The 26,579-nt window shown below is 40.2% G+C and overlaps 2 protein-coding genes across 6 annotated transcripts; both read left to right on the plus strand.

Moving 5' to 3' along the window:
• Window positions 1–8,035: 8,035 nt before the first annotated feature.
• adam8a (ADAM metallopeptidase domain 8a) lies at window positions 8,036–18,528 on the plus strand. Of its 2 annotated transcripts, none has more exons than XM_028967015.1 (22): window positions 8,036–8,170; window positions 8,277–8,362; window positions 10,570–10,643; window positions 10,888–10,966; window positions 11,098–11,174; window positions 11,602–11,830; window positions 11,921–11,986; window positions 12,082–12,251; window positions 12,336–12,417; window positions 12,535–12,677; window positions 12,810–12,987; window positions 13,070–13,159; window positions 13,523–13,718; window positions 14,001–14,079; window positions 14,445–14,607; window positions 14,682–14,759; window positions 16,007–16,091; window positions 16,473–16,584; window positions 16,677–16,854; window positions 17,259–17,327; window positions 17,421–17,513; window positions 17,970–18,528. In XM_028967015.1, the coding sequence occupies exons 1-22, from the start codon at window positions 8,125–8,127 to the stop codon at window positions 18,018–18,020; spliced, it is 2,424 nt and encodes an 807-aa protein (XP_028822848.1). In that variant the 5' UTR covers window positions 8,036–8,124; the 3' UTR covers window positions 18,021–18,528. The 2 variants fall into 2 exon arrangements, with proteins under 2 accessions (XP_028822848.1, XP_028822849.1); XM_028967016.1 differs by having other exon boundaries at window positions 16,680–16,854.
• Window positions 18,529–18,871: 343 nt separating this feature from the next.
• On the plus strand, window positions 18,872–26,253 carry spef1 (sperm flagellar 1). Of its 4 annotated transcripts, none has more exons than XM_028969789.1 (7): window positions 18,872–19,089; window positions 19,180–19,291; window positions 20,024–20,174; window positions 20,256–20,298; window positions 21,890–21,956; window positions 23,107–23,212; window positions 24,572–26,253. In XM_028969789.1, exons 1-7 carry the CDS (start codon window positions 18,981–18,983, stop codon window positions 24,674–24,676), a joined length of 693 nt encoding a protein of 230 aa, XP_028825622.1. In that variant the 5' UTR covers window positions 18,872–18,980; the 3' UTR covers window positions 24,677–26,253. The 4 variants fall into 4 exon arrangements, with proteins under 4 accessions (XP_028825622.1, XP_028825623.1, XP_028825625.1 ...); XM_028969790.1 differs by having other exon boundaries at window positions 24,575–26,253; XM_028969792.1 differs by having other exon boundaries at window positions 23,110–23,212.
• The last annotated feature ends 326 nt before the right edge of the window (window positions 26,254–26,579 follow it).

Consider the following 26,579-nt stretch of genomic DNA (forward strand, 5'->3'; position numbering starts at 1 on the left):
CAGTATCTTTCTTAACCTTTTCACAAATGTGTTCAAAAGATGACATATATACATACATACACACACATATATATGTGTGTTTGTGTGTGTCTGTGTGTACTTTTTTATCTTATTAAAGGAATAATGAACCCAACAAACTCATTAATATCAAAGCTAAATGTTTTTGGAAGTAGTTTTTAGTTTGTTTTTATTTTTAGCTATTTTAGGGGGATATCTGTGTGTGCAGGTGACTATTACTGTGCATAATTATTAGGCAACTTAACAAAAAACAAATATATACCCCTTTCAATTATTTATTTTTACCAGTGAAACCAATATAACATCTCCACATTCAAAAATATACGTTTCTGACATTCAAAAACAAAACAAAAACAAATCAGCGACCAATATAGCCACCTTTCTTTGCAAGGACACTCAAAAGCCTGCCATCCATGGATTCTGTCAGTGTTTTGATCTGTTCACCATCAACATTGCGTGCAGCAGCAACCACAGCCTCCCAGACACTGTTCAGAGAGGTGTACTGTTTTCCCTCCTTGTAAATCTCACATTTGATGATGGACCACAGGTTCTCAATGGGGTTCAGATCAGGTGAACAAGGAGGCCATGTCATTAGTTTTTCTTCTTTTATACCCTTTCTTGCCAGCCACGCTGTGGAGTACTTGGATGCGTGTGATGGTGCATTGTCCTGCATGAAAATCATGTTTTTCTTGAAGGATGCAGACTTCTTCCTGTACCACTGCTTGAAGAAGTAGGACTGAGAGTTGAGCTTGACTTCATCCTCAACCCGAAAAGGCCCCACAAGCTCATCTTTGATGATACCAGCCCAAACCAGTACTCCACCTCCACCTTGCTGGCGTCTGAGTCGGACTGGAGCTCTCTGCCCTTTATCAATCCAGCCACAGGCCCATCCATCTGGCCCATCAAGACTCACTCTCATTTCATCAGTCCATAAAACCTTAGAAAAATCAGTCTTGAGATATTTCTTGGCCCAGTCTTGACGTTTCAGCTTGTGTGTCTTGTTTCTTTGGTGGTCGTCTTTCAGCCTTTCTTACCTTGGCCATGTCTCTGAGTATTGCACACCTTGTGCTTTTGAGCACTCCAGTGATGTTGCAGCTTTGAAATATGGCCAAACTGGTGGCAAGTGGCATCTTGGCAGCTGCACGCTTGACTTTTCTCAGTTCATGGGCAGTTATTTTGCGCCTTGGTTTTTCCACACACTTCTTGCGACCCTGTTGACTATTTTGAATGAAACACTTGATTGTTCGATGATCACGCTTCAGAAGCTTTGCCATTTTAAGAGTGCTGCATCCCTCTGCAAGATATCTCACTATTTTTTACTTTTCTGAGCCTGTCAAGTCCTTCTTTTGACCCATTTTGCCTAAATATTTTCCTAATAATTATGCACACCTGATATAGGGTGTTGATGTCATTAGACCACACCCCTTCTCATTACAGAGATGCACATCACCTAATATGCTTAATTGGTAGTAGGCTTTCGAGCCTATACAGCTTGGAGTAAGACAACATGCATGAAGAGGATGATGTGGACAAAATACTCATTTGCCTAATAATTCTGCACTCCCTGTATTTCATCCCCAATTCAGGGGAATAGCACTGGTTTTCATCCAGGATGTCTCAGGACATTGCTGCAGTCATCAGACCTGAAAATTTTAGTTTCTCATGGTTTGATAGTCCTTCAGGTGCCTTTTGGTGTCTTCTGTCTTGCCACACTAACATACAGGCCTAATTGGTGGATTGCTGCAGAGATGGTTGTCCTTCTAACACAGGGCTTGGCAAGCTTTTAAGCTCAGGGGCCAAAATGACTTTTAATATTTGTCAGACTGTATTATACAGGGGGCAGTGGTGGCGTAGCGGTTAAGGAAGCGGCCCCGTAATCAGAAGGTTGCCGGTTCAAATCCCGTCCCCACACACTGCTCCCCGGGCGCCTGTCATGGCTGCCCACTGCTCAGTCAGGGTGATGGGTTAAATGCAGAGGACAAATTTCACTGTGTGCACCGTGTGCTGTGCTGCTGTGTATCACATGTGACAATAACTTCACTTTCACTCACTTCACTTTTCACTTATTATGCTACACAAATGAGATCGATTGTTCAGTGGTGTTCTCCAGACTAAGAGGCTAGATGGAAACACATTGAACTGAAAAGTAAACATCTAATATGGCCTTCTCAGCCCCAAAACTTAACATTTACAAGATGGAGAGATAAAATAATAACATCTATAAGCACACTTGTAGAGGAAGAACCTTCAAAACCTTTGAAAAGCTGAAAAGATACTTTGCTGAAATGCAATGCTCCAAGCCAGGACCAGTGGCAGGACATTATTGAGGAAACTTTCTCAGGTCCTCCTCCTTGAACCTTCACCTTATCATGGTGGAGGAGTTTGAGAGCAATAATGATCCTAGGAGCTATGTTGTCTGGGGCACTTGATGCCCCTGGTAGGGTTTTAGGTAAAGGGGGAGACAAAGAACGGTTCAGAAGACCTTTCATGGAAAGAAAAACAAAGAGCTACCACTATCACATTAATTGTGATAGTGGTAGCCCCTCCTCTCTGTCTTTGCTTTTTATTACCCCCTCCTTTTTACATTAAAATTATTGTGTGTATGTTATTTGAAAATGTTATTGAGTTCTCTTCATTTATTTTGCCCCTTCTTTATATTTCTGTTCACTCTAGTTCTGTTTAAGCAAAAATGAAAACAAATAAATAAAAGCTATAAATAAGTATAATTTGTCAGGCCAGGCCAGCACCAGATGCATATACATCAGAGATAATCACAAAACAGGCATTACAGTGTTAATATTTACATTCACATTTATTGGGAACTGTGTTGCTTATCAGCCTTCACTCTGGAAAAAGACTTGCTAGATTAAGAAACCCATCCTCACCACCTTCTGTAGAGGGACCAGATGCATCACTGTCTGGTTTGGGAACTGTACCATATCAGACCGCAAGACCATACAGCGGATAGTGAGGACAGCTGAGAAGATCATCGGAGACTCTGTTCCCTCAATAACAGACATTTACAACACACGCTGCATCAGGAAAGCCACATTGTGAAGGACTCTACACACTCCTCACATGCACTCATCACCCTCCTACCATCCGGTAAAAGGTACCGAAGCGTTCGGGCCCTCACTGCAAGATTATGCAACAGCTTCATCCCACAGGCCATCAGACACCTGAACACTCACCTGAACACTCACCCCACCTGGACTGACAAACTCACACACACATACACACACACTACCTGTGTTATACTGAGTAATATTATCTATTTTTGCACTGTTCCATTTTGCAATATTTGCACTTTGCACATTTATTATTCATTTCACCTGTTTAGCGCTGTCTGTCTCATTGTTGTCTACATGTTTTTTTTGTTAAATGTTATTCTTGCACTGCCTGTGTCCCCTGTTTGCACCTTATGTAGCCCAGTTTGTCTATGTTGCACATGTGCACTCTATGTCAGTATGTAACTTTGTCTAATCGTTCACATATTACATGTAGCACCAGGTTCCGGAGAAACGTTATTTAGTTTAACTATGTACTGTGTAATATGTATGTTAGCCCCGTTGTTGTCCCTGGCTGGTGGAACAACCTGCCCTCCTCCACACGACTAGCCGAGACTATCACCACTTTTAAGAAGCAGGTGAAAACCCTCTTGTTCAAAAAATATTACAATATTACACACGCACATACGTACACGTTGCACAAACAATACAAATTATAATTTTTCTTCATCTAGCACCTAACAATCTCTGAGCATGCTCTTCACTGACAAGTTGAGCCTTATCAGGGCTCTTAGTTTGTAAACTCAATATTCTATAGAATTTGAATGAGAATTGGTGTCTTCCTCTTGTAAGTCGCTTTGGATAAAAGCGTCTGCTAAATAAAGTAAAGTAAAGTATGTAGCTGAAATTACAATATAGCTCAACTTCAAAAAGGGAACAAGCGGGTTGAATGTAAATAGTTGCATGTTGCACGCTGAGATGTGTGTTACATGTGGGTTAAACACAGTAAGATCAGCCACGTTCTCACTAGTCAGTAAGTAAAAAAATGGCCTTGATGTCGTCTACCAGCTTGTAAAAACTGAAAGCTCTTATTCCAGCCAGAATGAGCACCACATTATTCAAACGTGCCCATGCACACAGCTCTTTTACTTTGTCAAGAATATGTCATTTATACATTTATTAACATCATGGTCACACCTCTCCCACACCCCAGACATTGCTTTCATCAACCAAAACATAATCGCCAGAGGCCAGAGTCCATTTCAACTCCACACCTCTTCATCATTTTTACATCTTTCTAGCTGGTCGGGTTTGGGCAAAGATCTTCAGCTCCATCTGCGCCTAATGCGCCACCCGGTCAGGCATTACAGTTTGAAATGAGAGCAGTTATAAATATGACTTTGTTTCGGTGGACCGGATGTGGCCCGTGGGCCGTAGTTTGCTCAATCCTGATCTAGAAGATTCTCCTCTGTTCCTGGAGTTCTGACCTCTAGAGCTCTGACAGAGTGACCGGGTTCTTGGTCACCTCCCAGACTAAAGGGCTAAGGATTTTTTTATTGTGCATAACCTTAATTACTGAAAAGAGTGTGGTGAGGCTAGAAGTGGCCGGCCAGCTCTAGGAAGAGTCCTGGTGGTTTTAAACTTCTTCCATTTGGTTTCTGCTCTGACATGAACTGTCAACAGTGGGACCTTATATAGACTGATGTGTATCTTTCCAAATCTGGTCCAGTCAACAATTTTTTTCCACAGGACAACTCCAATTAAGCTGCAGAAACATCTCAAGGATGAACATGGGAAACAGGAGGCACCTGAGCTCAAATCTGAGCTTCATGGCAAGGGCTGTGAATACTTATGTACATATAATTTCTCAGTTTATTTATTCTGAGGGAAATCATTTAATCTGTTTTGGAATAAGGCTGTAACAACAAAATGTGGAAAACGTTAACACTGAATACTTTCCAGATGCACTGTTTGTCTTAGAAACGCAATGTAACACACACACTGGGCCATTTAACCGGGATCAGACTAGGGCATGATGGGCTGTCCTGTTGCCTACATTTGCTGATCGGGCATGCCTGAACTCTGAACACCAGGCGAGAAATGAAGAACTTAGGTCACCTGCATTGGTATAATACTACAACCTGACTGAAGGTAATGAGTTCATCTAGTAGATGAAGACTAGAATACCCAGGTTCAAATCCCGCTTACTAGCATTGTGTTCCTGAGCAAGACATTTAACCCTAAGGTGCTCCAGGGTGACTGTCCCTGTAACTACTGATTGTAATTCACTCTGGATAAGGGCGTCTGATAAATTTAAGCTAAATTGGCTGTGTTCTCAATTAAACTTTGACCGCGCCATGTCATGTTAATTGAGGCAAAGCATAACCAAGCAGTCAACATAACTTTATTTAAAACTCCCTCTCTGTACAAGTAGGATTATCTTGGGTGTACCATTCTACACCTCTAGATGGCACTCTAGATTCATTTTATAACTGACACAACAATGGAATATGCCACCCTGGTAATTTCACCCAGAGAATATTCCACTCCAGATGATCCAAAATATGGCAGCCCGTCTCATTTTCAATCAGCCAAAATACACCCATGTTACACCTCTTCTTTCCTCCCTCCACTGGCTCCCGGTAGCTGCTCGCATTGAGTTCAAATCCTTGATGCTTGCCTACAGGGCTGTACATGGAACTGCGCCCTCCTACATCAACACACTACTAGCTAGCTACACTCCTGCACGCTCCCTCAGATCTGCAAACGAAAGGAGACTAAAAATTCCTTCTTCACGGGGTCTCCGATTCCAATCATCTCTGTTCTCCGTTGTTGTCCCTGGCTGGTGGAACAACCTGCCCTCCTCCACACGACTAGCCGAGACTATCACCACTTTTAAGAAGCAGGTGAAAACCCTCTTGTTCAAAAAATATTACAGACAAATCTAACACTTACACACGCACATGCATACACATTGCACAAACAATACAAAAATGTATAAATACATTATAATTTTTCTTCGTCTAGCACCTAACAATCTCTGAGCATGCTCTTCATTGACAAGTTGAGCCTTATCAGGGCTCTTAGTTTGTAAACTCAATATTCTATAGAAATCAAACGAGAATTGCTGGTGTCTTCCTCTTGTAAGTCGCTTTGGATAAAAGCGTCTGCTAAATAAAGTAAAGTAAAGTAAAGTAAAGAATATTAGAAATAATGGTATTCTAGGTATATAATAATGGTATTCTAACTGTCACTGAAAGGGGAGAAGACACACAGGTCCTTGTACATTACGCAGTAGACATGGCTCCCATGAATCACAATAACTACATTAAACATACTGTCAAATTTACAGAACATTATGGGAAATCCAAGCCCTCAGCTACGAACTCTGGTAAGACTGTTAGTACAGTGTCCAGCCAGAGAGACGGGGAATGATTCAGATAGTGATTACCATGAAACTGCAATAAAAGCAGCCAGTAGTTATTTGAGTTGATTCATTCTGCATGAACCTGACTAACGTACAAAATCACCAACCTACAAGTCAAAACAGGAAGTCGGGTCAAAACTAGAGTCACAATGCACCAGTATAACTGGCCCATTTACTCAGGGGGTCTTTTGTTAGTAAAATGTTCCAGGTCGAACAAAAATACAGAAATACAAAAAAATACAGATGTTTGCAGGTAAAAAAAAAAACTCTCATGCTGTCAAGGCACGATGAACATTCTGATCTGAACCTTGTAGAATCCGTCTACTTTACCTGTTGAAACTTGAATAGCAGGATGATAATAATCTATGCTTTTATGAATAAAAGATACATGTAATTTGTTTTATTCTTTGGGATGTTTTATTTATTTCCTTAACACTATTCAATTATTCTACCATAAGTACATATATTTGTCTAAATGCTGTAATTATGATAGCTGTTTTGCATAAGAGGGCGTCCTCCTTCAAGTTCCTCGGGACCAACATCTCCAAGGACCTGTCTTGAACTACAAAAACAACCATCATAATGAAGAAAGCCCAGCAGCGCCTCAATTTCCTGAGGGTCCTAAAAAGGAAATTGGTGTCCTTTTATCGAGTCACAATTGAGAGTTTGCTGGTGCACACCATCCCCATGTGATACGCTGGTTGTACAGTAGAAGAGACTCCAGAGGGTCAACAGAACAGCAGAAAAGGGGATTTCCCCTCCCCTCCCTGGACTCCATCGCACAAGATCACTGACATCAGTCCTTTAACCTTCCACCCTCACCGCTTTGTGTGTATATTTGTGTGTAAGGGTGTGCACATGTGTCTGCATGATGCAGACTTCTTCCATACAGTCATCTCACTGCTGCTACTGACTATGGGCAATATCCTGTGCAATATCTTGCCAAACGTGCACCCACCAACCTAACTTATAGTTTAATCTATTCTTTCTGAATAAACCCCTTCCCACCTTATTTATTATATTTGTGATGTCCTTGTATATGCCCTTGTATATGATGCCTTGATGTCTCTGTTTCTCTTGTACCTTACATTGTGTATTTTATATTGTTTTTATATCTTGTACTGTGGTTTTCCCATGTGGCCTTGCTAGCTAATGTCGTTGTCCAGGCAACTTTACAATGACAATATAGTCTTGAGGTCTTGTACAAGATTAAAAGCATAGCCTCACTAGACTCTTTGCAGTAATTAAGGTTATGCACAATTATTTTCCTAAAACTTTATTTTTCAGAGAAAACATGGATTTCTGTATTTCTTTAAAGTGAACTGAAGGTACTGGTTCACAGACCAAAATCACTGTGCATGCAGTAAACCGCAGTTACCTCAACAGGCCAATGGCTGGCACACCTTAAGTGATACTGATGTTGGAGAACGTCCTCCTTGTGCTGCACATCCAGCAGGCCTCGGGTCCGGCCGCTTGGATTGTCACATGGCCAATAACTTTTTTTCTACTACATGACCGCTAGGGGGCTCACAGGCAGGAGCCGGCTCTGATCGTTCACTTGAAAGAGCCGGCTCCAAGAGCCGTTTCGTTCGCGACCGACACATCACTACTACCGGCTCCTTTATTCTAGAGGGTCGGGATGTTGGAGCAGCAGCGGCGGGGACCTTCATCATGATTCGCGCTCTGCGTTTGTGCCTTTTTACTCTATCTTCAGTGGGTAAGCGGAGCAAAAAAAGTCTTAAAATCTTTTGTTTAATGAGCTTCTATTCAGAACGAGCCTGCATTTATACTCGTAATCAGCTCATGTGGCCGGTTTTGAACAGGATTTGGCGGATTCGCTCCGGAGTTACGGGACGTGCATCAGGGTGATGTGGTGCGACTTGAGAAAAGGAGTCTGGACGTTCCTCAGGTGCTTAATATATAAGGGGATCTTTATTCATTTCATTCAAATTCTTTACATTAGAATAAAATTAACGTTAAAATACTTTTAAATCACTATATATATCAGTTCAAATGTTCAAATGGATGCTGAAAAGACGCTGGAATTGTCTCCCTCCTCCACCGACGCTAAATCACGATCCAGAACGCACTGAAATACAACGCTAATAAACGAGTAAATTTCACTCCAAAACACTGAATGTCATTTAGCATGCATTTTAAATGAAATCTCAGAATGCAATTTACAAAATGCATTGGTTACTCAGCTTTGGAGGTCTGTAAAAATGCATTGCTCCATGATTTCTGGCAATTGGGGGATCTGTGTTCAGGACTTCTCTGGCCATTCACGTGCTAACCCATCACAAGAAGGAAACACTTATTTCACTTACAGAAGTAAAGGAGGTAGGCCTCAAAGTTATCCGTTGTACTTTAAAAACTATGGCAATTACCATGATTGTGTATGAGTTGCCCCAAGCAACAAAAAAACAATACAAGCATGAAAAGACAACTAGACGTGTTATGTGAATGCAGAACCATGACGGAAACTGTGAAAATCATTACTCGTTATTCTGTTGCTGTGATCCGCAGCTAACTGCATTGTGGGGAAAAATAAACAGGCGGTTGTTTCTGTGCTCCCATCTCAAACCATAGGCAGCAGCCTCATTTACATTTACATTTACATTTACAGCATTTATCAGACGCCCTTATCCAGAGCGACTTACAATCAGTAGTTACAGGGACAGTCTCCCTGGAGCAATTTAGGGTTAAGTGTCTTGCTCAGGGACACAATGGTAGTAAGTGGGATTCGAACCCGGGTCTTCTGGTTCATAGGCGAGTGTGTTACCCACTAGGCTACTACCACCCTACAAAGCCTCATAATTCACCACCAAGATTCAAACTGTCAAACCTCATCAGTGGCTTACAGACTATAAATAGAATGGATACCTGTGGTGCAAAAAAGGATCACATTCTTTTGTTCATGTGGCTTCCCTGAAGCTGTCTGCTTTTCAAATCTTAAGGTTAAAGGTTATCGTGTGTCTACTGCATAACACTGCCATTCATTGCAATTTAGGGAGTACATATGCAGTATCTCGAAAAAATAGTGAGTACGCCTCTCACATTTCTGAAAATATAGATATATTGTTCTTGGGACAGCAATGTAGATATGACACTTTGATAAACTGTACAGCAGTCAGTGTCCAGCTTGCACAACAATTGAAATTTGCTGTCCCTTGAAAATAACTAAACACGCAGGCACAAATGCCTAATCTGCTGGCAGCATAAGTGAGTACCTAAGGAAATATTTCCAAATTGTGCCCAAATAGCCATTTTCCCTCCCTGGTGTCATGTGAGTTGTTAGTGTTACGAGGTCTCGGGTGTGAATGGGGTGTGTTAAACTTGGTGTCATCGCTTTTACACTCCCTCATTAACCAAGTAATATGCGTTAGATAAGAAACTAATATATATTTGTACATATATGTGGAACATTTAATTGAGCATTTCTACAAAATGTTCCAGTACAAATGCTTGACCTTCAGCATATGAGTAGTCAGAGAGTTCCTGAACATAGATACATGAGTTTGTCTAAGAAATTATGGAACAATGCATTTTTACAGAACTCCAAATTTAAGTAATCAATTCACTCTAGCACCGAGAACACAGTGTCCCTATTACCAAGAATGTCAAATTTGGACTTGTCTGACCATGGAACACTTAACCACTTTAAAACAGTCCATTTCAAATGAGTCTTGGCACACAGGCCATGACTACACTTTTGGACCATGTTGAAATACGGCTTCCTTTTGCATGATAGAGCTTTTAGACGGCATCTGCAGATGGCACTGTGGATTACGTTTACAGCTAGTGGTTTCTGGAAGTATTCCTGCCCCCATTTACTAATGTCATTGACACAATCATGATGAGTGATGCAGTGTCAGCATCCAATAAAGGTTTGAACATTTGATATGTTATTAATGTTCTGTTAGGAATAAAATATTGGCTCATGTGATTTGAAAGTCTTTTAGTTTTCATTTTATTCCAATTTCTGGAATTTGGGTTGTAAAAGTAACAACATTATTTATTTTGTATTTAGTACTTTTAATAAAAATGTTTTAGGCACATGTGAGCATTAAAAGATTAAAACGGAAGCTTTTTTTTTTGTGTGTGTGTGTTGAACAGAAATACCCTGATGAACTCCAGTACGGCCTCAGTCTTGAGGGGAAGAACTACACAGTTCACCTAGAGAAAAACCGGTGAGAAGCAAACACGGCTTCAGCCAAATTAGAATTTTCAGAATTTTCAGCCAAAAGACACCTTGTTTCATTAGAAGCCTTTTTTTGATGGTTTAAACACTGTAACACCACCACCATTCAGAAATCAGCTCACTACGTATATACTTTATACTTATACTTCATAGTCCTTTATATTTATAAAGTTATAAAGTCTACAAAAAGTTACCTCAGTGCTGCAACCAACAAGATGTCTTCTTTTTTTCAGAGTGTTTTTAGGAAAGAGCTATACCGTGACCCATTATGCAGAGGATGGGACGATGGTGAAGACAACCCCAGAAATTTGGGTGAGACTACAGCTAATCGTAGTAAAAGCAGGAAGAAGCTGCTACAGTGTCACATTTACAGTAGATGAGACACATTTTAAATGCAACAAGTGAGTAAAGTGAGTAAAGAGTGTGTGTGGCTTTTAATCCAGGATCACTGCTACTACCATGGTCACATCCATGGACTCAAGGACTCCTCTGTCAGTGTGGGACTATGCTCAGGAATGCAGTGAGTGAAATAAACATTTCATCACTTGTTAAAGTTACAGTTAATTAATGATAAAGGTGTAGTTAATGAAGTGAACAATGAATGGAAGAACTGTACCCATTTCCACAAGGAGAGTGGGGAAAACACTTTGTTAATGAAACAATTATAAAATAAATTTTTGTCCTCAAAATGGTGGGTGTTGATTTCAGTTTGGTGCATATTAGCAATTATTGCATTGGAATTTCTGTGAACACAGAACAACATTATCTCACCAGTACACCACAAACATTTTTGCAAATATTTTATAATATATTTTTGTAAGTAGTCCCAGGGGACACGTGGCTGACAGGTATTACTGAATGTACAAAATCAATTGAGATATATCTGCTGCATAGAAAAGCAGCATGACCAGCATGTTTTGTGATGTTCTGATGTCTGGCTTTGGCAGGGGCTTTATGAAGGCTGAGCAGCACGTCTACATGATTGAACCTCTGCAAGGTTCTGTGGACGGAGACCATGCAGTGTACCGGCAGAAACACCTGAGGCACAGGCGAGACCAAAGCTGGCTCAACGATTTTGTCTACAGCATGATTCCCAAGCCAGCAGGTGTGAAGAGCCAGGTCAAGCTCAGCACACAGCGCTACGTTGAGATGGTTATGGTGGTGGACAACACAGAGGTCCGAGCGAACTTTGAAGGTGTTCCTTAAATAGGGATTATACCAAAACCTTTAAGGCTAAATCACTATGTCCACCAATTTTTACCTCAGTATAGAAAACATGGACGCAAGAAGATAGAAGAGAGGATGATGGGAGTTGCAAATCACATTGACAAGGTAATATAGAAACCTTACAGGATTTTTGGCCAGTAAGGCATTTTTTATTTTTTATTTTTTTAGAAAGTCAAACTGTTCTCCACTCTATCCTGCAGTTGTATAGACCTATGAACATTCGTGTCATGCTGGTTGGCCTGGAGCTATGGTCTCATGTGGATCTGATCCAGGTCAGTTCCAATCCCAACATCACGCTGCAGAATTTCATCCAGTGGCGGCAAGACAGCCTGCTGAAGAGGAAGAGACACGACAACGCACAGTTGGTCACGTGAGCCCATCTGTCTTAGGATTTTCTTTAGTAGTTAAATCCACACTCTGCAATGAGGAATTTATGGATTTTATTCTATTGCAGAGGGCAGGATTTTGATGGCACAACTGTTGGTTTAGCATACATTTCTGCAATGTGTTCAGACCGCTCTGGTGCAGTGAACCAGGTTTGTTCTATGTATTTATATTTACACTTCTGTGATATTTTAAAATACATTTGACAGGGCACCTATAGAATTTATATATGTATATATATATGCAATAATAACCCTACTTTTCTTTAGGACCACCATGAGAATGCCATCACCCTGGCATCCACCATTGCTCATGAGATGGGACACAACCTAGGCATGTTGCATGATTATCAGGACTGCATCTGTGCAAAATCAATGTTTGACAAAAGTTGTGTCATGGCAGAATCTGTTGGGTAAAAAAAACTATGTATTATTTATTTTTATTAATTCATATTTTAGTTGATATTCCAATATGTATGTTCGGTGTAATATTACATTTATGTGGTATGACAGTACATTTGACAAATCTCTGTCACTTTTTTCAGGGCTCCATACCCAGATCAGTTCAGTGTATGTAGTAAGCAGAGTTACCAGAAATTTCTGGAGGACTACAACCCCAGCTGCCTACTGGACAACCCAGGGACAGAGCAGTTGTTTGGACCTCCTGTGTGTGGAAACGTGTTTGTGGAGCCAGGAGAGGAGTGTGACTGTGGTACAGTAGAGGTGGGCTTGTTCTTTTCAGGACTCTCCAGTGAGAGTTCTGATGATTTTCGCTCGTCATCTTATCTCATTCTGGCCCTGTCAGGAGTGCACAAACCCCTGCTGTAATGCCACCAACTGCCGCCTGACAGAGGGCTCCCAGTGTGCTCAGGGAGAGTGCTGTAAAAACTGCCAGGTACCCACTACTCTTTCCCAGAGGGATGACTGCATTTGCAATTAATGGGAATTTACCCAATGTTTTTTAACTTAGTCAAGATGTGTTTTTATAGTATTAAACTGTAAACCATTGAGTAGCACGCACTCACTCAGAGGCAGACACGTGAAAACAATAAGGAATCATAATAACAGAGGATCCGGAGTAGCCCCTTCCAGACCAGATCCTGACAAATTGTGAAGTGAATGGGACTCGTTTTTATAGGACATCTCACAGCTGCTCAATTGGATTAATAATTTTGGACAGGTCAACACATTTTCATATCATGTCTGCTTGGTTTGTTTCTGCGTCATTCTGACTTTTTTCGCTGCCTCCCCTCTTTAGCTGAAGCCGGTGGGAACCGTCTGCAGAGTCGCTGCTGATGACTGTGACCTTTCTGAGCTCTGCTCAGGCAAATCGTCTGACTGTCCCAAAGACACGTTTAAGATGAACGGTAGCCCCTGCAACCAGGATCGGGGCTACTGCTACAATGGCCAGTGCCCCTCCCACCAGGATCAATGCAGCAGGCTCTGGGGGAAAGGTACCACATTTTGTGCTGAATCGATTTGTTGGTTTTGGCCACAAAACTGGCTGAGTCACTCTTAGATGCTGATGGTACTTTTAAACTAGTTTATTATGCAGCTGGTTTGCACGTGTTCCTGAACTTCCGGTTTATGATATTCAGAATCTTATTCTTTTAATGGAATTTTGGGACCAAAGACCACAATATTTGACTATTTGGCCGAATCCTCTGAATCTGTGAGGTGTTTTGCATTGTTTCATGATGTTTTACGTGTTGGGTTTACCTGTGTTCTTTGTTTAGATGCCAAAGTTGCTGCAGGTCAATGCTTCACTAAGAACAGTAACTGCCCTTTCTATAATTACCAGAGGTGTGACAAACGGTAAGATATTTCTGATCAGCGTAGTCAGCTGTAGGAATTCGTTGTATAATTAACATTTAGATTTATGGCATTTAACAGAATCCCTTATCCAGAGCACCTTACAATCAGTTAAATGTCTTGTTCAGGGGTTGAGCCTTATTGTCATTTCAGCTACATACATGTTAGACAGTACATAGTGTACAAAAGTACAAAAAAGAACAATTAAAAGCACCATTGTGGAACGGGAGAGGCCTCTGTGAGCTACTGTGGCGCCGCCATTTGGGTTCAGCATCTTATGAATATCTTGTAATAGGTTTCATTTGGGCATAAGCATAAGATAGAGAGTTTTTAAAAATCCTGTTGTCTTTATTACATGCTCTTTTCAGCCATGCGATGTGTGGGGTGCTCTACTGCTCAGGCGGGAAAGATTTGCCAATCACCAACCGAATGAAGTACTTTTTGATGGCAGGGGCCAGATGCAATGAGGCTGTGGATGCCTCTGGAGACTCAGGAAAGGTTCCAACAGGAACTAAATGTGGGAGTAATATGGTATGTGAGAGTGACATGACTCATGTCATGAGTGTGCGTTAATCTTTTTCATTACAGTCAGTATCTCTGTGCAGGTATGTTTCAACAGTCTCTGTCAGAATGTCAGTGTGTATGAAAACACAGGTTGTTCTGCAAAATGCAACAATCATGGGGTGAGTACCAATAATATGCATTTTTTACAGTTGGGACAATCACATGAACCAATATTTTATTCACAACAGAACACAGATAACAAATGTTCAAACGAAGAAATTATACACCTTTTTTCACTAAATGAGTTCATTTCATATTTGTTGCCTGCTACAGGTCCCAAAATAAGTCAGCACAAGAGCAACTAATGCCTGAGAAAGCAAGAAAGCTTAAAAAATATTCAGCTTGGAGAACATCTAGCAACTAATTAAGTTAACTGATGGCAGGTCTGTAACATTATTAGCTCTAAAGGGAGTCTCTCGGAATTAAAGATGGGCAGAGGCTTTCAATCTGTGAAAGAGTGCTTAAAAATTTAGTGGGATACTTTAAAACCAATGACAGTGTCAGTGACATTGCTTAATTGGCCCAGGAATACTTCCATATCTCACAACACAGAAAAGAGGAAATGGACCCAGGTGCAGATTAGCACCACAAATACGGGCTCTACTTAGAAACGGGGACAGGAAAGGGACCACTCACACACTCAAAAACAATAACAAGACCGTTCCAAACACTGGTTAAGCGCAAACGTGTCTCCCTTTGCTGGGTTCACAGTTTAATACCGTAATCCGGAGCACAGACGCAAGCAAACTTCCACAGGGTGGATGTCAGATGCGGGGAATCAGAGCCCCGGGAAACGTCATCGGGGGTCCGCCATGACACCTTACACTACTGTCTGTAAACACAACCTGCCATGACATCTGCCACCTTAAACTCATATCATGCGAAAAGGAATCCATATTTCAACACTCTCCAGAAGTGCCATCATGTCCTGGGGGTCAAGACTCATTTGAAAGGGACAGTTTCAAAGTGTTCCGGGGTCAGGCAGGTACAAATTTGACATCATTGGATATCATGGATGCCATGTCCTCCAGGCTAAAGAGGGGGGAGACCTTCCAGTGGGTTATCAACATTCAGTTAAAGAGTCAGCACCTCTGATGGTATAGGGGAATGTTAGAAATATTGTTGAGACCTGCAACAAGCATCACATTTAAAGAGTGCATAAAATTTCTCAGTTTAAACATTTATGTTATCTGTCTTCTCTTGTAAATAAAATATTGGCTCATGTGATTTAAAAGTCTCTTAGTCCTCATTTTGTTGAGATTTACAGAATGTTCTCCAACTATTCCAGAATTCGGGTTTGATTTACTTTTCTTCATGACCTCAAATCAACTTCATTGTGCCTGACCATTACATTTTCCTGTGCTAGGTGTGTAACCATGAGAACCGGTGCCAGTGTGAAGCAGGATGGGCCCCACCCTACTGTGCTGAGGAACTGGGCACTTCAGAATCCGGTGGGTAACCTTCCATTCCGGTGGCACAAGAGATTCTTTTTTCACTCTGTATAAAAAATAATGGAAAATAGCTATATTTCAATGGGAAGTTGTTTGGCATTAGCCATATTTAAATCTACAAATAGACACTTTAGATTTGTGCTTCAATAAGAAGTCTGTATGCTATATATTATCAATCGAAACCTAAACAAATTTACACCTTCCTTCAGCAGCTTTCCTCAATAACATCTCACAGGTATATTTTTTAATTGTGGTTAAAACATTGGCCTAAGAACCAGAAAAAAGGGGTAAAGTTGTTTAAGCATAAGCGGATGTTTTGTGAATGGGACTTGCCTAGTTGCTGGTGTATCGTGATCATGTGTTGTTTCTGGGGTGTTGCAGGTCAGGCTATGGTCATTGGGGTGAGTGTGGCTGTAGTAGGTCTGTGCCTCTTCACTCTCATCATCGGTCGCTACAGGATGTGCTACAGGAGACCAGTGATACCCACCAAGAGGTAGCCCTGGAATGATCAATGACTATTTAATATTATAAAGTTGTCTTTCTGTGTAAAATATGCATTTTGCTGTTCTTTCTTTTCTTGTGAAGAAGATTTAGGAGGGGTCGCCTCTTCTCTGGCCAGTCCAATCCAGTCTTTCAACCAAGCAATGCAAGGAACAATCCTCAGTGTGGCCCCCCAACAATCAGTCAGCCAACCTTTGTGGCATCATCCAGCACCCAGGCCTGTACATTGTTAACTGTGGCTCCTTCACATGATGCTCCTGAGGTAAGAGAATATACAAAATATAGTTAAATATGTTAATTGAAAAACAATGCTAGGTACAGCTATATATTTGAAATGTTATAACAAATTGAATTCTGAATAGTTACATGATTGTAGCAATGGTTCCACAGAACCATTGATTTTATGACTTTTTAGGTGAGACATTTCAAAGACAGGATTATTCACCACCTCTTTCAAAGGCCTATTATATAAATATGCAGAAATATGCACAGAATGAAGATGTATTTTCACAGAAACATATTTTTTACAGCCTCCCAAGACATTTAAAATACCTCACCCTAAGCAGGTGATCTGGATTATGTTACCTAATGGCAAATGTGATTTTCTGTTAAACAGCAGGACATCATTTCAATACATTATCTTAAATTCCTAATTCTTTTTGACAGGGACCGCCATCCTCTGAAAGGACTTCAGGGTTGATCTACGCCATCCCAGTTAGACCCCAGTTTTCACAGGTGAACAAATCTAATAGAAGCACTTCTGTTTATTGCATGTGTTTAGGACACAACCTTAAATGAGCAAACTTCTAATTCAGTATTTTACTCCAGTGTTTACCACAGTTGCCTGCAAATAAACCTCTTCCTCCTCCAAGCAAACCTTTACCTCCGTCAAGGCCACTGCCACCTCTCAATGTCAAACTGGTATGCCCAAGCAAAATTATGTTATATAAACATTATTCATTATTGCTTGTTCTCCAGCCAAGTTAAGTGTTTTGTATTTTTTGTTAAATAAATGTGTATATAGTGTATGTTCAGTGTATATAGTTTAAAATACAGTGTTAGATGGAAGAGACAGTTAAATGGTACCTTTCATATCATGTCATTTATTTTTTCGTGCTACAGAACAAGCCATAAGCATCTTCATGGATGTAGTCTTATGTGATTTTCTTACATCCCACATTAAATTAAAATCTATAATAACATTTAAGAACAATACCTCAAATTACAGTATAATGAGATGCCATCTTATTACTTCCTAAAGAAGGGAAAACCATTTTAAGGGAAGCAGGAATGTCTCTACATCTGGACATTGTCCAGATCTTTACCCTGATATCTGCATAACTGATGATCTCTGAGGTTATGTTATTCTGATTTCAGGTCATCGCTAGCCAGAAGGTTGCTTTGATTCCTCCCAAAGGACCCAGATGACTGGAATTGGGGACATCCAGTGTTTATCCTGCCTAAACTTCGCAGAGGTCTGCTGACCAGCCCAACAAAGGGAGGCTTTGATGCTGCGGTTATGTGTTGTGCTGTTACCCGGGAGCATGAGAAAAGAAGGGAAAACAGATGGGGATTTTGCTCTCCCTTGGAAGATCTGGGGGCTGTGTTCAAAGCGATTTGCACAAATTGATGATCTTGTTCTGATTTGTTTTTCTTCCAATTTGGTACGAATGTCAGACAAAGTTCTCCAGTTCAAAATTGTGGCTGTTGCACTGTGCATCACATCTCTTGTTTTTTGATAAAACTATTTGCGTTTTATTTTGTCTATTGGATATTTTGCACATTATGGACTTTGTGCCAGTTTTAAGTTAATATTGCTGTCAGCCAGTCTGCTTTTTTGAGAGATTTTGAATGATTTTGTATTAACGTGCAAAAAAATCAACATTTTGTATTAACATTGTATACTGTAATAAAATATTTTGTGTTTTTTACATCATATTTATTGAACAATGGCTTGACTGTTTATAACTGCTCAATGCATACAACTTTAATATACTGTGGACATTATGTGATCATTGAGGGCAAAATGGTGCAAAATGCAAAACGGCAAATTTTGGCACCCTGTTACGTGCTTCTTCATAAGTGTAATTTAATGTTTATTTAAATATGGAAATCAGTTAACAAACCTAGCCAACCACATCCCTGTTTTGTTCTGATCGTTTTTATTAGTTTTTAAGTGAAATCAACCGTGACTTTATGTTGTGTGTAAACTCATTAGTTCGTTGCTGAGTTTGTCCCTCCCCATTTGCCGTAGACCTGTTAGCTGGTTGCCTAGTAACCCTTCAAACACCACCACCTGCCCGCACAGAGGGGCTTGAAACAGGAGGGCCGACATTCGCTAATATATTTCCCTGAATTTAGTTCTGTTGTTTTATTGATTACTAGATAATGGATAAAAAGTTAAACGAAGAAGCATTACAAGACCTGTATGCTTGGATTGACAAAATACCCCTTTCTCGACCCAAACGGAACATATCGCGAGATTTCAGCGATGGAGGTAACTTAATCAATAAACTTACCATATCCGACTCGAAATCACATGTACCGGCGTTAATTATTTCTTATCGCATTACGTTGCCGTTCGCAGTGATGGCTGCTGAGGTTGTGAAACACTTTTTCCCCAAACTGGTGGATCTGCACAACTACACAGCCGCAAACTCCACGCGTCAGAAGCGGAGTAACTGGAGCACCCTGAACAGGCAAAGCGCGCTTCGCCCCCACGCACATAAAGATTTCCCCTTCGCCAAAACCTTGTCTATTTTACATTAAGAAGTATTTATGGTGTTTAATGGTCTTAATTGTAAATCATGTCAGAAACATGATGCTGTGAAACTAGTGGAAAAGCTGGAATCATGCAAGGCCCTGCAAGGATCTTCAAGGCCCAAAATGTACAGTCAGCTGTAGCATCATTTCAACTTAATTTTTATAAGGCGCACAGAGGTGTCTTAAAGGTCTGATGAGAAAAACAACAGTGAATTAATCTCCTGTACAGTAGATGAGCCGCTCCATCGTTTTGAGAAAAAACTTTCTCTGTTGAGGACATATGAGTAACAACTAGAACTGAATTATGAATGCCCTGTTCATGCTCAAGTTTGATCCCTATTTTAGTGATCCCTATTTTTGCTCTGCCACTGGAGACAATGCAAGGTGCAGGCATGTTCTGAAAAGCACAAACCTACTTTGAATTACAGAATAAGGTGAATCGCAGAGCGTGCTCCAGATTTTGTCTTTGCAGGACACTGAAAAAGGCATAATGTGGGAGGGATGGGGATCATGTAAATGCTCATATTTCAATACTTCAATAATTCAAAGAGAATATCTATACGTAGACAAATAAAAATGTTGCTGGCTCATTTTTACACCCAGCAGTGTACACAATATTAGTGATGAAGAATTGAGAATTCTCGGCCATTTCTCTTCTGTGGCTTCAGAAAAGTTTTTTCCCAGCTGAATTTTTGCGTTACGGAGGAGATTGTGCAGAAGATTGTGGTCAGCACCGCTGGCTGCGTTGAGCCCGTGCTCTGCACGCTGAGAGCGAAGATAGAGGAGAGAAGGCTGAGAAGAGGGACAGAGGGCACACAGGTAGGTTTTGATTGTGCTGTTCGATTCATTTGCTGGCAAAATTTAAGGACAGTTCTCCGTTTCTCTTTGTTTTAATGCTAGGCTTTGGAGTACTACAGCACTGCTCACAAGGAACCACAAGCAGGTACTGTCCATCTAGCTTTTAGCATCTTGCCCTGCCTCTTTATTTAAGATGTAAAATTGTCCTCACCACTATTTTTAGATTTTAAAAAAAGTGAAAGTGAAGTGATTGTCATTGTGAAACACTGCAGCACAGCACACGGTGCACACAACGAATTGTGTCCTCTGCAATTGACACATGACCATAGTGAGCAGTGGGCAGCCATGAAAGGGAGACTGCTCCCAGGGAGCAGTCTATGGGGATGGTGCATTGCTCAGTGGCATGTTGGCGGTTTAGGATTTGAACCAGCAACCTTACGATTACAGGTCCTTATCTGCTAGGCCAACCACTACCCCTTTACATTAATTGCATATTGTGTTTTTTATGCTTTTTTTCTATGACAAATTCCTGCATTTTCAGGGATAAGACACATTCCAAACCCTACTGACATTTTTGTGGTTTAAGGGAGACCTTTACTGACCTTTTAATGTCTGCTGTTTGACTCCAGGAGCAGAAAACCAAACAGTACAATCTGCCACAGGGCATGCAAGCTATTTTTGTCCTAGAATGTTCTTGATGAGAAGAAGCTTGATGGTCTTACAACAGCAATTATTGATATCTTTGATATTCTGTTATTGGTTGATAATGGATTTATATGCAGTGGAACCCTGTGTTGTTGTTTTAAATAAAGCCTGTTGTAAATGCAGCTATGTTATTGTCCCAGTTCAGGATGGAAATGATGGACTTGAGCAACACCGTGGCAAGAAGGGAGCCTTCAGATTTAAGGAACCTTTTGCCTTTTTATCCCATATGAAAACTGAGATACCATATTGCAGTTTCTCAGATCTTACCTGAGCTCCACCAGGTTTCTAACCAGTCTCTAGGATTGTGGCCTGGTCAGCTCCTCTCAGCAGATCATTTTGATCATCTTCTTGGTCTTTACCTTCTCTGGCCTCCCGCTCCTTGCTGCATACCGTCTCTAGCCATTGAGGCTCACGTGATAGATCTCCCTTAATTTCCTGGGGTGAGCTGCCATCTTAAATAAAATACTGATAGAATAACACAATACTAAATATGTATTTTTTGTTAGAATCGCAGTTTTAGTGAATGACAGCACCACAAATTTCAGAGAAATTTTAAAAAGTCAGCTACTGGTCTGTTTGAGGATTATTTACAAGGTCAGCATGATAATATTTAGAGAGGTTGTCAGTGTGCATATGGGTGCTCATGGTATGCTGCTGTGCTGTCCTTCTGACCTTACTCTTGTAATGAGAGTGTACAGACATCAACCTGGCTCCAGTGTGCTTTAAGCTGCTGGGAGGGCACTAGGGCAGTACTTCATGTTGCTTTATTGGCACAATTCCACTGGTCTAGTTGAGAGGAACTTCTTGTGAAAGTGTTTTAGGAAGGATATTATGACACCATTGAAATCACTTTTCTCCCAGCCTCAGGATAGGATGTCCTGTTTAGCCGTTACATCTGTCTGAGGGGATTTCTCTTAGACTGAAAGCCCATGAATCCATCTTAAGGTGTTTAAGCAGTTTTAGATTGTTCTCAGACTAATTAACATGTCAATAAAACACATTTTCTCACTGTCTACCTCTCACTTATGCAGAAAAACAGCAGCTCATGCCTGAAACATCACACCAGAAACCGCCTCGCAGAAAGGAAGATAAAGTCAGGTACATCTTTGTTAACATAAAGGTCATGAACAAATAATTAATTATAAATGTTATTAATTATTGAGAATGAGACAATTGTATTGTAACTACTTGTATGTTCATTGTCACACAATGTTATCTGATGTTTTGTGAAACTAGTAATGAATGAATAATACAGGAAATCAATAGTTAGTTCTTAAACCATTAATGTAACTAGTCCAGGTAAAAGAGTAATTTGTCTGAGTACATTTCTGAAATTGTTGATTTCAGAATTATAAAATGTGTAAATATATATTTTTAATTTGATTGTTTTTATTTATTTAATTTTATTTATTATTATTATTATTATTATTATTATTATTATCATTCTTTCCTTTCCTTTGTAAATATATTAATAATTTGTCTTTTTCACATTCTGATTACAGATTATGAATTCTGTTGAATTCACCACTATATTAAGGAAAATAAATGTAAAACATGAGTCATTTTTGTTATATTTCTTTTGTGCATGCAAAGTTCCATTCTCAATCCAGCCTTTTTTGCAAACCACCATATGCGTGAACACACCCAGTTATTAATGCTGCTTTTTCTGATGGAGTGCATTGTGCGTGCGCAGTAAAAAAAAGTGGGGCCCACATACATAGACACATAAATTAATCTAGAAATAATCAATCATTTAATTTTCAGTATCATCCCAGCCGTATGAAGGATTATATACATGTTGATCTAGGTGCCTAAGACTCTGTTCCCCTTAAGACTCTGTTCCCCTGTTGAATGGTAGATCATGAGGAATAGGTTTAAACACCCCATCTTAGAGGATGTTCTCTATTTTTGTCAACTCTGTGAGGTGTTTTTGTTTGATTCATGATTTGTGTCTTGAGTGAATTTCTGATATTGGTGTTGCTGTTATATGTAAGTGGCAGGTTCTGTGTTTCTGAAGATTGGTGATTGATTATATGAGCTCATATTTATATCATTCCAACCCTAATCAGTGTTAAAGTCAGTGTTTAAAATTGATAGCATACAGTGTAAAACATTGACATTTTTTTCAGGAGTAGATGTGCATGGATGTTTCTGATGGTTCACTGATTGGATGTGTACTTTGAGTGTTTGATATCCTGGAGTAGATAGGTCCATATTTCTGATGGTGCTATGGATTGATGCTCTCTAGCAGGAATGATTTGGCTCCAGTGCTCAGCCCTACTGTTGACCTATATATCCGCCTGCTAATGGAGGAGAAAGATCAGGCCATGCTTGCACTACAGCAGACAGTGGAGGTGAGACACCATCATTTGTGTAACATTCAGTCCATTTCTGTGTTAGTGATGCTGCATCCACAGGTCTCTCTCAGTTCGTCTGGGCAATTATGTCTGATGCTACATTATCATAATTTTATATCCATGCGCAAATAAAGAGGGTGGGCCAAACCCAGTTCAAACCAGATCTATGATTTGCTATGATTTGATACACTGACAATTGACACAAGTTTTCCCACTTCCAAAGAATGGGGATATCTGTAAGTTTTATCATAGGTATACTTCAACTGTGAGAGACTACCGGGTGGTAGTAGCCTAGGGGAAACACACTCGCCTATGAACCAGAAGACCCAGGTTCAAATCCCACTTACTACCATTGTGTCCCAGAGCAAGACACTTAACCCTAAGTTGCTCCAGGGGGACTGTCCCTGTACCTACTGATTGTAAGTCGCTCTGGATAAGGGCATCTGATAAATTATGTAAATGTAAATGTAATTGAGAGACAGAATCTGGGGGGAAAATTTAGAAAATCCCATTGTAAATTTTAATAATTATTATTTTGCATACAATAAGTATTTGCTACTTGATATTTGGTACAGAAACTATTACAGAAGTCAGACATTTCCTGTAGTTCTTGACCAGGTTTGCACACACTGCAGCAGGGAGGACACTTCAGTTGCCATGACTGTGCGTTTTGGGTCATTATCATGCTGGAAGACCCAGCATCTTCAATGCTCTTACTGAGGGAAGGAGGTTGTTAGCCAAAATTTTGCAATATGTTGCCCTACCAATCCAAACTTAATACAGTCCTGTCCTGTCAGTCGTGTCCCCTTGGAAGAGAAAAACACCCCTGAGCATCATGTTTCCACCCCCATGCTTCACAGTTGGGATGGTGTTCTTCGGACTGTACTTATCCTTCTTCTTCCTCCAGACACACCTAAAAAGTTTGTTTTAGTAATCATGTAGTAATCATTTTTTCTTTCAGCATTTTATTTTGCTTAACATTAGAAAAGTTATTTTCAATCATTTTGGCATAAATTTGATTTCATAGATCTCTGCTGTCTCTGTAGATCTTGACTCTTGATCTTACATTGGTTTACAGTGGGTCCTTACAAGTACCATGACCTGACCTGCCTTTAGTCTTTTAGTTACAGTGGTCTGAGCCCCATTTTAGTTTACTCAATGCTTTGTATTATGGCATTGGTTGGTGCCTTGTATCGTAGGTTTGTATTATTGTCCTGTAGGTTTACATTATTGGCTAATCAATCAGGCCATAGACGATTAATCTATTAAAGGAGCTGATCAATATTACCGGACAGGAAAATTTCAGATTATCATGCTGGAATTGTGCCTCTGCCTCTGATGTGTTGTGTGCATCAGCAGATTCTACAAATCAAGGTGAAGCGACTTGAACACCTGGTCCAGCTGAAGGACATGCGCATCACCGACCTCAGACGACACCTGCAACACTTCATCAAGCCATGAGGCCAACATTTAACTCCATCCACAGGGCAGGTTCCCTCAGGAAATTCAAGGACTTTTCTTAAACATTTTCTCCACCTGTCCTCACCTGCCTTCATGACAGTAGTCTTGAGTGGTCATCACTGTGTCTCACTATGTGTCAGTTCTGCCTTAAGATGAGATCAGACTAGATTTAGAAAAAAAAAATATATATATATATATAGCATTTTATTGATTAATACTGAGGTCCTTCTTGTGAAACCAATGAAATGTTCAATGAGGAATAAAGACTTGGTTATTTTTTTAAATTAACTTAATGTAACTTTTTAAAGTTATGTTACACATTATTATAGCTCAGTGACATGGTGACATTGTTTTAGCGGGGGTGGGGGGGTAATTACATCTAGCTAAATATGTCTTCATGCTTGCTCAGTCCTGCAAAAGCCTGAAGATCTCTTTTCAGAGATCTTCAATTGGATTCAAATCTGGGCTCTGACAGGGCCTCTAAAGAACATTTACAGACTGCTCCTGAAGCCACTCTGCTATTAAGGTGTGCTTCAGGTCATCGCTGTGTTGGACGATGAATTATTGCCCTACTCTTAAGGTCCAAATCATTTCCAAATAATGATCACATTGCTTTTTTGGGACCTTCAATGCTAGTACATTCATAGATGGTGGTACCAGTCGAGTAGTCCTGGAGGATCGGAGAGATCAAGGTGCAGAGCGAGGAGTAATGAGAGCTCTGAGATAGGAGGGTGCTGACACATCCTTGGCTTTGAAGGCAAGCACCAGTATTTTGAATCTGATGCAGGCTGCTACAGGGAGCAGTGGAGTGGTGTTTCAGAATTTGGGAAGGTTGAAAACAAGTCGTGCTGCAGCATACTGGATCAACTACCACAAGAAGCCAAGAATTCAAATGGGGAGCAGTGTGTGGGGTTTGTATCTTGTTCAAGGGGACCAGTGGCATTTTGGGATTTGAACCCGCAACCTTCCTTCATAGCAAAGAGAACACTGTTGGCTTGTTGTGTTTCCATTTTTTATAACTTTACTTAAATGTCTGAAAACAGATGTAAAATTACATTTTATAAAATGCCCAAATCTATCCTACAATAAGGCAGTAACGTAACAAAATGTGTGAATACTGTCTTGTGGCACTGTGTGTCTCTGCCCTCACCTATGGTCATGAAGTTTGGGTAATGACTGAAAGAATAATACCAAGTGGTCAAAGTGAGGTTTCTTCCTAGGGTTGCTGGAGTTACTCAGAAATTACTCAGGAGTAGCTGTAGACTTGCTGGCATGCTCAGCCTGCCACCTCTCTGACCATTATCTGGAGAGTACCAAGTGGGTTGGAACTGACCAATTGGTTGGCTTAATGAAGAAGCCAGTTTCCAGTATGTTTTAGCCATATGCACAGCACATGAAAGTGCTAAATTTATGTGGATTGTCATGCTGTGGCTGTGAATTCCCTACAGATTAGTAGATAAAACATTAGGATATTTTTATAATATTATATAATTATAGGCAAGTTTCCATTCAATGGTTCCTAATGGTTTGTAATATTTTTTTATCATCAGAAATTATTCATTAAATGTTTTGTTCAAAATCTTGTATAGAGAAGAACAGGAACATATACAATATATCTATATCAATAATTCTTTATCAAAAGGTTGTAAAATGAAAAAATGTATGATAAAAATTGAATACTGCCATTGTTTCCAGATTTTTTCAGGTTTATCTCTAACTGGCTGACAAGTATTGACTGCAAAATAAGACCACATTTTATATTTTTATTCTCTGGGAAAGTCATGTCGGGTTCAGTGGCAGAGCCAGGCAATTTTCAGTGGAGTGGATTTGTGCTCATTTTGGGGTGGCATACATACATCTCAGGCCTAATTAACCCTTTAATAACATGTATATCATATTTGAA

The sequence above is a fragment of the Denticeps clupeoides genome, chromosome 2 (assembly GCF_900700375.1).
Source record: "Denticeps clupeoides chromosome 2, fDenClu1.1, whole genome shotgun sequence".
NCBI lineage: Eukaryota > Metazoa > Chordata > Actinopteri > Clupeiformes > Denticipitidae > Denticeps > Denticeps clupeoides.